Source organism: Oncorhynchus clarkii, chromosome 3 (genome assembly GCF_045791955.1).
Source record: "Oncorhynchus clarkii lewisi isolate Uvic-CL-2024 chromosome 3, UVic_Ocla_1.0, whole genome shotgun sequence".
In the NCBI taxonomy this organism is placed as follows: domain Eukaryota; kingdom Metazoa; phylum Chordata; class Actinopteri; order Salmoniformes; family Salmonidae; genus Oncorhynchus; species Oncorhynchus clarkii.
Window position 1 is genome coordinate 35651684 of NC_092149.1, and position 12078 is coordinate 35663761.

At 46.5% G+C, this 12078-nt stretch overlaps 1 protein-coding gene across 1 annotated transcript in view; it reads left to right on the forward strand.

Moving 5' to 3' along the window:
• LOC139394446 (zinc finger protein 407-like) overlaps positions 1 to 12078 on the forward strand; it is a 191980-nt gene that overhangs the window by 128220 nt on the left and 51682 nt on the right. The window contains exons 6-8 of the mRNA XM_071142517.1: positions 1015 to 1098; positions 2484 to 2604; positions 7210 to 7388. Coding sequence (XP_070998618.1) covers positions 1015 to 1098; positions 2484 to 2604; positions 7210 to 7388 — 384 coding nt within the window. The remainder of the gene's footprint in view (positions 1 to 1014; positions 1099 to 2483; positions 2605 to 7209; positions 7389 to 12078) is intronic.

Here is a 12078-nt window from a genome sequence, read left to right on the forward strand (position 1 = left end):
CTTCCAGTCTGTTATTCGAACTCAATCAGCCTGACAGAGTGATCTCCAGCCTTGTCCTCGTCAACACTCACACCTGTGTTAATGAGAGAATCACTGACATGATGTCAGCTAGTCCTTTTGTGGCAGGGCTGAAATGCAGTGGAAATGTTTTTTGGGGGATTCAGTTCATTTGCAATGCAAAGAGGGACTTTGCAATTAATTGCAATTCAACAACCAACACCTTCGAAAAGGAAAGTCTCCCCTTTCCATATCCGTAACATATTAGGTTCGGTCTGGACAGTCAGTTTTGTGAGAAGACCTCTTTGAAATGAGGACCAAACAACCAACACCGTTTTAAACATCTGTTATACTGGGTATGGACCATCACCTGGGTCCTGTTCAGTAGAGAGGAAACATTTTGAAGTAATAACAGAGGATGTACATTCTGAACTGGACGAAACGTTTTGTTGTCTGTTGTGAAACGTTTTGTTGTCTGTTGTGAAACGTTTTGTTGTCTGTGTCGAAGCGTGTCTGTGCTGAGAGAGAGAGAGAGAGAGAGAGAGAGAGAGAGAGAGAGAGATCAGGCTGTTAATGACAGAGCCAGATGCAGGGAGAGAGGAGAGGCACACTGCCTAGTAAAAAACCCGCTGGAGTGATCAGCTCAGCCCCATCTGGAAGGCATCGGACAGAAATGAAGTTGTACAAAACCATCCCATTGATAATAAAGCTAATTTTTATGGCTCTGACAAGTATGTAATTATGTTCAGCGGTGCTTTTCAGATTTTATCACAGTCAATAAACCACACTGGCAATTTCTGTCCCATTTGACATATTTACACGGATACATTTGATAGGAGGAATTAGTTAACTGTGAGAGCCTTGATGGATATGCACTAGTGATCTGTGACTTTTCCCTCCGCTTTCATCTGTTAATGAACACTCTCTCGCTCTGTGTTGATGATGTTGTCCCTACTCCTTCTTCCTCTGTTGACTCTGTAATGTCGCCCCCCCCCCACTCATTCCCGCCCCCTACAGGAGAAAAGTCCTTCCTGTGCGATCTCTGTGGTTTTGCGGGTGGCACGCGACACGCCCTCACCAAGCATCGCCGGCAACACACAGGTGAGCCACTCGACGCTAGAGCTGCACACATCCAGCATCTGACATACACACACAGACACACACACACACACACACACACACAGTCTGACATGTTGCTGTCAGTGATAGACATGTGTAGCAGTATGGATGACTGAATCTGAGATTTTTTAATTTAGGTTATCATTTCACCATGTCATTCTATTTCTTAGGAAAATTACATTTTTCAGATATGCCGTCAATAACAAGTGCTTTTTGGAAATTGGGAAAGTGAAACAAATCCTGTTAATCGTTCGTCTGGCAGGCGCCCAAGGATCAAGCATCCCGTTATAAATATTCATTTAGATATTCATAATTTTGATTTCTTTTGCTGTCGCATTTTGACAGTCATTTGCATTTACCCAACACTCTTACTTTTTGTCCTCTCTTGTCCCCTGTTGTCAGGTTTCAATTCCAATAAATACATCTCGGCAATCTATTGTCAGACACACTGTCCAGACTACAGGTGTCATCAGTCAATGTCTCTTTTTCAGATCAGGCCTGGGTTCAAATAGGAGTTGAAGTCCTTTCAAATGCTTTAGATGACTGGGTCTCAACTGGTTTTGCCTCGGGACCCAAATTGAACCCAGGTTGTCTCAGTTATTTGCATCGCGGAAAAGAATCGCCAAAATACAATATCTGTAAAACAATTTTTTTTATGCTATGTTGTTAGTAAATGTAGCAAATATATAACAACATTCCCCGTTCTTTCACCACAATTGTCCCATATTCTTGATGAAGAATGTTAATAAATTCACTGGTTTGAGACCACAAAATCAACCAAAAATGACGCTGCTAATGGCTCTATGTTGAAAATACTGTGATTGAAGAAAAACATTTCAGAGATTCAACTACAGCAACAAAGAAAATGGTTGATTATAAGTTCTACACACTTCCTACCTGGCTTAAGTCGTTTAACTTCAGAGTGGACTTTTTTCCCCATACAGAATATATATTTTTTTGTTGCTCAGACACCCGTGACCCGCTGACAATCGCTGCTTTAGGTGGCCTTGATTGAGCTTTCCTGGCACAACTGAATTATTGGAATAGTCGCAAAATTGCGACTGCTCAAAAGTATTTGAACGATTTCAACTACTTTCCCACTAGCACTGACTTTGCTAATAACGATTTTGTTTAGGGGCTATGATTGTGATATGTTGATGTCTCATCTAGCCATGTTAAGATGCATGGACTAATGTAAGTCGCTCTGGACAAGAGCGTCTGCTAAATGATTCATATGTTAAACGTAAATGCCTGTGTTAGACTGAGATTCCTCTTGAGACGGACAGTGATTCTGCATTTCTCTCTGTCCGTTTTCCTGTCCGCCCTTCCCTCATCGTCCCTGTCTGTCTCTCTGTCTGTCCCCCCAGGAGAACGGCCCTTCAAGTGTCAGCTGTGCGGCTTCGCCTCCACCACCCAGTCCCACTTGACCCGCCACAAGCGCGTGCACACAGGGGAGAAGCCCTACCAATGCCCCTGGTGCGACTACAGGTACCGGCTCATTGGGCTCGCCCGCGCATGGAGGGACAGATGACAGGGGTTGATGGGCAGGAGGACTGTGGGTTTAATCACACACTCACGCACACACACACAGGTCGGATCTCCCACAGGCTTCATCATCTCATCACTCTGCAATCATCAGCAGGCTACAGCCACCAGCCGCTGGCAGGTCTCTGTCATTAAAACACCATCACAGACCATCAGTAATTACACAGGAAATTGTCGGTGAAATTGGGAAAACTTTTGGCAACGTTGCACTCCTCCATCTCGCTTTCTCTTCCTCCTCTTCGTCCTCTTCCTCCCCCTCTCAGGTGTGGTGGAAGTGTGAAAGGAAGGCTCCCGGCGTCGGTTTTAGAGGAACTAAAATGACATGGACAGGCTGTTTGTTGTGGTTGGCTCTATAAGGATATGCGAGGCTGTTGGGATTGGGAATGTATTATTCAGATACTAAAATAAATGTGAGATGTTCCAATCTAGGTTAATGTCTTTAGGAACATCAGAGGGAGAAATACCCTTAAACATTAACGGGACCACAATACCAATTGCCATTCTTTGTTCTTTAACATATTTCAGAAACACTTTGGCTACAAGTTACTCTACCATGGTGAAGCTTGTCTTCTGTAAGAAGGCAATGGTTTAGCAGGTGAGGTGTTATATCATATTTCACTTATTTATACGCATTTTGCACTCAATTCACATCCTGTTTATCAAGGGAAGGGTAGTAGTTGACGTTTAAAAGCACTGTGGGGAGGCGACAGAGGGAACTGGATCAACTGCTCCTCTAGCTGATACCAAATGATCGTTACAGATTGTGGCAAATGAAACAGCAAATTAGAAGACCAATTAACATTTTTGTTTTGGCCCCCGTGGGTACGGAGGGCAGAGGGAGGGGCTGGAGAGGGTAGCAGCTCGCAACCCCTGCTGGGCTCCTCGTGTGTGTCGGAGGAATTGAACACGGGCACCAGGTAGTCACGAGGGGCCTAACTCTGTGCTCCGAATCTTCCACCCTGGATACATTTGTAAACCTCCAATGGCTCAATGTCTCAATTGTTCAATGACTTCACACAAATAAGGATGTGCTAGTCAAGACACTGTCAACATTTGACCGTGAACAGGATATCTCATGATATATAGAATTTGATATACCATTATAACGCTTACAACTTGTCATTTTATTATGTTTATAATTATATCGTAATACATTTACTATACTGGACAAAAAAATATAAACGCAACATGCAACATTTTTTTAAATGCTACTGAGTGACAGTTCATAAAAGGAAATCTGTCATTTGAAATAAATAAATTAGGCTCTAATGTATGGATTTTACATGACTAGACAGGGGCGCAGAGATGGGTGGGCCTTGTAGGCCCACCGACTGGGGAGCCAGGCCCAGCCAATTAGAAGGAGTTTTTCCCAAAAAATACATTTATTACAGACATAAATATCAGTTGTGTGAGAACTGCACAGTGGCCTTTTATTGTCAAGGTACACCTATGTAATAATCATGCTGTTAAATCAGCTTCTTGGTATGCCACACCTGTCAGGGCAAAGGAGAAATGCTCACTAACAGGGATGTAAAGAAATTTGTACACAACATTTGAGAGAAATACGCTTTTTGTGTGTATGGATCATTTCAGGGAACTTTGATTTCGGCTCATGAAACCAACACTTGACATGTTGTGTTTATATTTTTGTTCAGTATATATTGTGTAATCTTATATTGGTATAAAATAGTAGATGTGTCGCTGACATCTATGAAATCCTCAATGCAACTTCTTTACCTTGTCCTCAAATGAATGTGAAATATAACATTTTGTATTGTATTATTGAAAGTTCAAACAATTATGGTTGGAAGATGAAGGTAATTACTGTCAGATATGATTAACAATCATATTTCAGAGGGATAACTGGGCGGCAGGGTAGCCTAGTGGTTAGAGCGTTGGACTAGTAACCGAAAGGTTGCAAGTTCAAATCCCAGAGCCGACAAGGTACAAATCTGTTGTTCTGCCCCAAAACAAGGCAGTTAATTAAGCCGTTGTTGAAAATAAGAATTTGTTCTCAACTGACTTGCCTAGTTAAATAAAGGTAAAATAAAAAAATATACATTCTCAAAGGCAATATACAGTATACCTCATTTTGCAGGCCAAAACCTCATGCCATACCACATTATGACTATTGTTCTCAATGAATAGACACTCATTATAGCTACTAAGGCATCATGACTGGCATAATTGATATCCTCCCTTTAATACTTTATATCAGCATCCTCTGTATGCATGTTTTCGATCTGCCTGCCTGCGAAAAGAGCTACTTTGAGCTAATTCGAGGTAGCGCTAACTTTCGAGGCCCGCCTCACGGCTGGCGGTGGGAGTCGCGGGGCCGGTGACCCTGTGAAGTGTTGGGAGAGGCGGAGAGCAAGGCGTGGATGAGCGTTAATGATGTCTAGGCCGTCTCTTTGCCGTCGCAGATGCCTACCGCCATTCTTGAAACACAAAGACGCACATTTTAAATCCACCGCTAACGAATAGCCTCAATTACTAGCCTCATTACCAATGCAGTCGTCGACGAAGAAGATATGGAAATGTTTTAGAAAAAGAATAAAAAGACGGAGCGAATCACGACGATATCTCGGCAGCGGGGTTGATTCCCATGTCGCTGCTCACGAACGTGGAGAGAGTTGAAAGGCGGCCGTTGGACTAATTAATATTGGCCATCGTCGGAGGACTGTGTGGGCCTTTCTTTTAGCCTGACACCTGCTGACTCCTAAACGCACACGATGTTGTTTTAATATGACAATTACGCCATTACCATATCTGAGAGATAGAAGCGCTCCCCCGGTATCCCACCCTCACACTGTTCTTTAGAACCTTTTCATATCTGACTCTGAATGGATGCATTTATTCCACTGGCCTGGAATAAGAAATCAGTTAATTTGTCTTGAATATAAATTATATTATGTTTTTTTTTTTTTACGATTTATAATTATTTCTATTATTTTCCCGACGGTGACCGAGGACTTCTCTATCTGAAGCGAAGTTTTGAAATAACTTTTAAGTGGCCGAGGAAAATTCTGAATTGAAAATGTCGGATAGTTACTTGCTGGGTGGTATTTATTGCTCCTGTTTGTGTGCGTTACTCACTGTAGGCCGGCCATACACCATGATTTGTCAAGTTACTGAAAATGTTATTTACTTCATTTGCGATGTTGATGTTATTCGGTTGTGGAGTCTCGGTCTGTAAAAAGGAGGAGGCCTATCCTGTATGGGTTTTAGCATTAGGTGAAGGGTAGTTACATCCCTGTGGGCAATCCTCACCCACTGTCCCAGGGTCTTAATGAAGCGGTTACTGCACTGAGTACAGATAGACACGTCTACAGCGAAAGGCACGGTGAAAAAGAGCTTGTCCCATTCCTGGACCTTTAAGGAGAACACCTCACATTTGACCCTACCCGACGCAACTGGCTTCATGGAGGGACGTTTTCACCACTCACCAGCAGGTGTTTTGATGTGTTTAGGGGCGGGTCCTCTGCATAGTTCTGAGGACATCTTTATATTATGAAGTCCCGTAAAGCAAATGGAGCCGGGGGGGGGGGGGGGGGGGGGGGGCAGGACTGCTAAGACCCTTGATGGAGGGAGGTGTCTCGGCAAAAAGTGAAAGCAAATTCTACCCTTGCCTGGCGTGAGCTATGGTACCCGTGAGCCTTTATTGTCCCAGCCAAGGTGATAAGGGAGAAGGGATTGCATATTATGCTGTCCGGGAATGTCAGCCGAGACCAAGCACGAGTGCCTCATCCATCGTGTGTGTGTGTGTGTGTGTGTGTGTGTGTGTGTGTGTGTGTGTGTGTGTGTGTGGCGTGCGTGCGTGCGAATGAAAGTGTCGCGTCTCCTGCACTGCACGTGCTTACATAATGTGGTAACCGTTGTATCTGTTGGTTGGGGTTATGTCGATGTGTGTGTGTGTTACTTTTACTTGAGCTCCGTTTTGAAAATACTCAGCGCCCAGAATCACGTCCAGTAGCTGGCCGGTGGATACCAGATTTGGGTCAGGGTTTCGAGATTACAAACACGGTAGACTTCGTCAAAATACGGTGTAAAAATGTTGTTTTTAACTTTCACCCTGTTGCAGGAGTTTCATACTCCTAGAGTGAAACGTCTGCAACATGCAAGAGGTACCAAGGGCTGTGTGAAAGCGACAACAGTGCATCCACAGCATGTAAATGTATCTCACAAATTGTAGAATTGTTTATCATTGTTTACCACTTTGCCCCCCCCCCCCCCCCTTTTGGATTGTGTGTATTGCGTTGTCACAGGGGCTTTAAGAGTCTCTCCAAATATGTAAACTCCTTAAACATGCTCCCTCAGCCCCACCACTAAATTGTTTGCGTTCAATCCACTTGATTCATGTTGTTAGTGTCAATAGAACAAAACCAAAGCGTCAGTACAGGAAGCCTTCCAAGGGGAGCATCCTCGATTGTTTGGGGGATTTTCTTCTCTCCTTCCTGTCTTTTTTTTTACTCTTCGTTTGATCTTTTTATCTTCTAATTGAATCAACTGTTCCTCCTTTTTAATCGTTGTCTGTTCATCTCCCAACAGATCCAACTGTGCGGAGAACATCCGAAAGCACATCCTGCACACGGGGAAGCACGAGGGAGTGAAGATGTACAACTGCCCCAAGTGTGACTACGGCACCAACGGCCCCATGGACTTCAGGAACCATCTGAAGGAGCATCACCCCGACATCGAGAACCCTGACCTGGCCTACCTGCATGCAGGTAGGAGTACCCCTATCTACACACAGGTAGGAATACCCCTATCTACACACAGGTAGACATGTTTCGTATTGCGTCAGATAACAATATTGACGAATACGCTGATTCGGTGTGCGAGTTCATTAGAACGTGCGTTGAAGATGTCGTTCCCATAGCAACGATTAAAACATTCCCTAACCAGAAACCGTGGATTGATGGCAGCATTCGCGTGAAACTGAAAGCGCGAACGACTGCTTTTAATCAGGGCAAGGTGACTGGTAACATGACCGAATACAAACAGTGCAGCTATTCCCTCCGCAAGGCTATCAAACAAGCTAAGCGTCAGTACAGAGAAGTAGAATCTCAATTCAACGGCTCAGACACAAGAGGCATGTGGCAGGGTCTACAGTCAATCACGGACTACAATAAGAAATCCAGCCCAGTCACGGACCAGGATGTCCTGCTCCCAGGCAGACTAAATAACTTTTTTGCCCGCTTTGAGGACATTACAGTGCCACTGACACGGCCTGCAACGAAAACATGCGGACTCTCCTTCACTGCAGCCGAGGTGAGTAAGACATTAAAACGTGTTAACCCTCGCAAGGCTGCAGGCCCAGACGGCATCCCCAGCCGCGCCTCAGAGCATGCGCAGACCAGCTGGCCGATGTGTTTACGGACATATTCAATCAATCCCTATACCAGTCTGCTGTTCCCACATGCTTCAAGAGGGCCACCATTGTTCCTGTTCCCAAGAAAGCTAAGGTAAGTGAGCTAAACGACTACCGCCCCGTAGCACTCACTTCCGTCATCATGAAGTGCTTTGAGAGACTAGTCAAGGACCATATCACCTCCACCCTACCCGACACCCTAGACCCACTCCAATTTGCTTACCGCCCAAATAGGTCCACAGACGATGCAATCTCAACCACACTGCACACTGCCCTAACCCATCTGGACAAGAGGAATACCTATGTGAGAATTCTGTTCATCGACTACAGCTCGGCATTCAACACCATAGTACCCTCCAAGCTCGTCATCAAGCTCGAGACCCTGGGTCTCGACCCCGCCCTGTGCAACTGGGTACTGGACTTCCTGACGGGCCGCCCCCAGGTGGTGAGGGTAGGCAACAACATCTCCACCCCGCTGATCCTCAACACTGGGGCCCCACAAGGGTGCGTTCTGAGCCCTCTCCTGTACTCCCTGTTCACCCACGACTGCGTGGCCACGCACGCCTCCAACTCAATCATCAAGTTGCGGACGACACAACAGTGGTAGGCTTGATTACCAACAACGACGAGACGGCCTACAGGGAGGAGGTGAGGGCCCTCGGAGTGTGGTGTCAGGAAAATAACCTCACACTCAACGTCAACAAAACTAAGGAGATGATTGTGGACTTCAGGAAACAGCAGAGGGAACACCCCCCTATCCACATCGATGGAACAGTAGTGGAGAGGGTAGCAAGTTTTAAGTTCCTCGGCATACACATCACAGACAAACTGAATTGGTCCACTCACACAGACAGCATCGTGAAGAAGGCGCAGCAGCGCCTCTTCAACCTCAGGAGGCTGAAGAAATTTGGTTTGTCACCAAAAGCACTCACAAACTTCTACAGATGCACAATCGAGAGCATCCTGGCGGGCTGTATCACCGCCTGGTACGGCAACTGCTCCGCCCACAACCGTAAGGCTCTCCAGAGGGTAGTGAGGTCTGCACAACGCATCACCGGGGGCAAACTACCTGCCCTACAGGACACCTACACCACCCGATGTTACAGGAAGGCCATAAAGATCATCAAGGACATCAACCACCCGAGCCACAGCCTGTTCACCCCGCTATCATCCAGAAGGCGAGGTCAGTACAGGTGCATCAAAGCTGGGACCGAGAGACTGAAAAACAGCTTCTATCTCAAGGCCATCAGACTGTTAAACAGCCACCACTAACATTGAGTGGCTGCTGTCAACACACTGACACTGACACTGACTCAACTCCAGCCACTTTAATAATGGGAATTGATGGGAAATGATGTAAATATATCACTAGGCACTTTAAACAATGCTACCGTGTATAATGTTACTTACCCTACATTATTCATCTCATATGCATACGTATATACTGTACTCTATATCATCGACTGCATCCTTATGTAATGCATGTATCACTAGCCACTTTAACTATGCCACTTTGTTTACATACTCACCTCATGTATATATTGTACTCGATACCATCTACTGTATCCTGCCTATGCTGCTCTGTACCATCACTCATTCATATATCCTTATGTACATATTCTTTATCCCCTTACACTGTGTATAAGACAGTAGTTTTGGAATTGTTAGTTAGATTACTTGTTGGTTATTACTGCATTGCACAAGCATTTCGCTACACTCGCATTAACATCTGCTAACCATGTGTATGTGACAAATAAAATTTGATTTGATTTGAGGTAGGAGTACCCCTATCTACACACAGGCAGGAGTACCCCTATCTACACACAGGTAGGAGTACCCCTATCTACACACAGGCAGGAGTACCCATATCTACACACAGGCAGGAGTACCCCTATCTACACACAGGCAGGAGTACCCCTATCTACACACAGGCAGGAGTACCCCTATCTACACACAGGCAGGAGTACCCCTATCTACACACAGGCAGGAGTACCCCTATCTACACACAGGTAGGAATACCCCTATCTACACACAGGCAGGAGTACCCCTATCTACACACAGGCAGGAGTACCCCTATCTACACACAGGCAGGAGTACCCCTATCTACACACAGGCAGGAGTACCCCTATCTACACACAGGTAGGAATACCCCTATCTACACACAGGCAGGAGTACCCCTATCTACACACAGGCAGGAGTACCCCTATCTACACACAGGCAGGAGTACCCCTATCTACACACAGGCAGGAGTACCCCTATCTACACACAGGTAGGAGTACCCCTATCTACACACAGGCAGGAGTACCCCTATCTACACACAGGCAGGAGTACCCCTATCTACACACAGGTAGAAGTACCCCTATCTACACACAGGTAGGAGTACCCCTATCTACACAGGAGTACCCCTATCTACACACAGGCCTGCGAGTGAACATACAAACAAACAAACAAACACTGATCTTCACTCTGACTCTTTGCTCTGGGTAACAGCTCCCCTGACACCTTTCTCTCTCTCTCTCTCTCCTGTTGCTCCTCCTCCACCCTCCTCCTCCTCCTCCTCTACCCCCTCCTCCTCCACCCCCTCCTCCTCCACCCTCCTCCTCCTCCTCTACCCCCTCCACCCTCCTCCTCCTCTACCCCCTCCTCCTCCTTCTCTACCCCCTCCTCTACCCCTCCTCTTCTACCCCCTCCTCCTCCTCCACCCTCCTCCTCCTCTACCCCTCCTCTTCTACCCCCTCCACCCTCCTCCTCCTCCTCTACCCCCTCCTCCTCCACCCTCCTCCTCCTTCTCTACCCCCTCTTCCTCCTCCTCTACCCCCTCCTCCTCTACCCCCTCCACCTCATCCACCCTCCTCCTCCTCCTCTAACCCCCCCTCCTCCTCCTCCAGAACAAATCTGTTTGTCCTCTATTGGATCTATCTTTTGTGTTGAGTGTTCTTCCTGTGTCCTTGAAGGCCCCAAATCCAATCTAGAGAGTTGAATGTCCTTCTCTGGAACCCGAAAGGACACCTTTTATCCTGTTATCCCTCTGACCTGGTGCCCTCTGGATAGCAAAGCATGTGGGTAGCTAGCCGCTCCAGTCCAAGACTGCGTTCCAAATGGTGCCCTGTTCCCTATTTCCTTCACTCCTTTTGACCAGGGTCCATAAGGGCTCTGGTCAAAAACAGTGCCCGGGACACAGACCAGGACAGACGTTGGCCAGGAGAGGATACCATTACTGGGGTGAGGAACATGGCCATAGAGCATGGAGAAGGAAACACTGTGGCTTTATTTCTTTAGTTTCTATGGAGACAGGATGGGTCTGTGTTTTGTCCCTGTGTGCTGAATCTGCTGACTGTTCACCGGCCTCTCTTTGCCTTCCACAGAGTTATGGTTGGCAAAATACCTGCTTCATATTCCCCTACACTCTGGCTCACCCCCCTAGACACCCTTAACCCCCACACTACCACTCCCCCCCCCCCTCACCCTCACACCCACAGAAGGTTGAAAGAAGGTCTGTTTGTGTTTTAAAGTGCTCTTGCGGGGCTCTCTGAAAAAGGGAAGCAACGTTTCATCCGAGTCGACAGAACGAGACCAAAAGAAAGGAGAGCGGGCGAAAAAAAGATGAAGAAGGTAGATGTTGAATTAACCTGCTTGTGATTGCTCTCTGTCAGGATGGAGCTGGAGCTGGCAGGGAGAGGCAAATCGTCTGTGAAGGCCCTTCCTGCTGTTTTCCCTTTGAAAGACACAGATCAAACACAGACTCTCTCTCTCTCTCTCTTCTCTCCTCTCTTTCTCCTCCGTAGCCCCAGTCACGGGCCCCTCACAGCCGCAGTTGATTGACACTCGGGCGTCCGCGGCGCTCCTCTCGGTGCCGTCTCTGCCTCTCTTTTTTCTTCACCCTTTCTTTATTCAACGCCGTCGCACTTCGAATTAAAGCCCTTCTCAAGGATGAAAAGAGAGGTCCTCTGTAAACGGAGGAGGGAGAGAGGGAGGAAGAGAGGAGGGAATTAGAGCCAGCCAGAGATGGCGGAGGGAAATTATGATTTTAAAAAAATATGACGGAA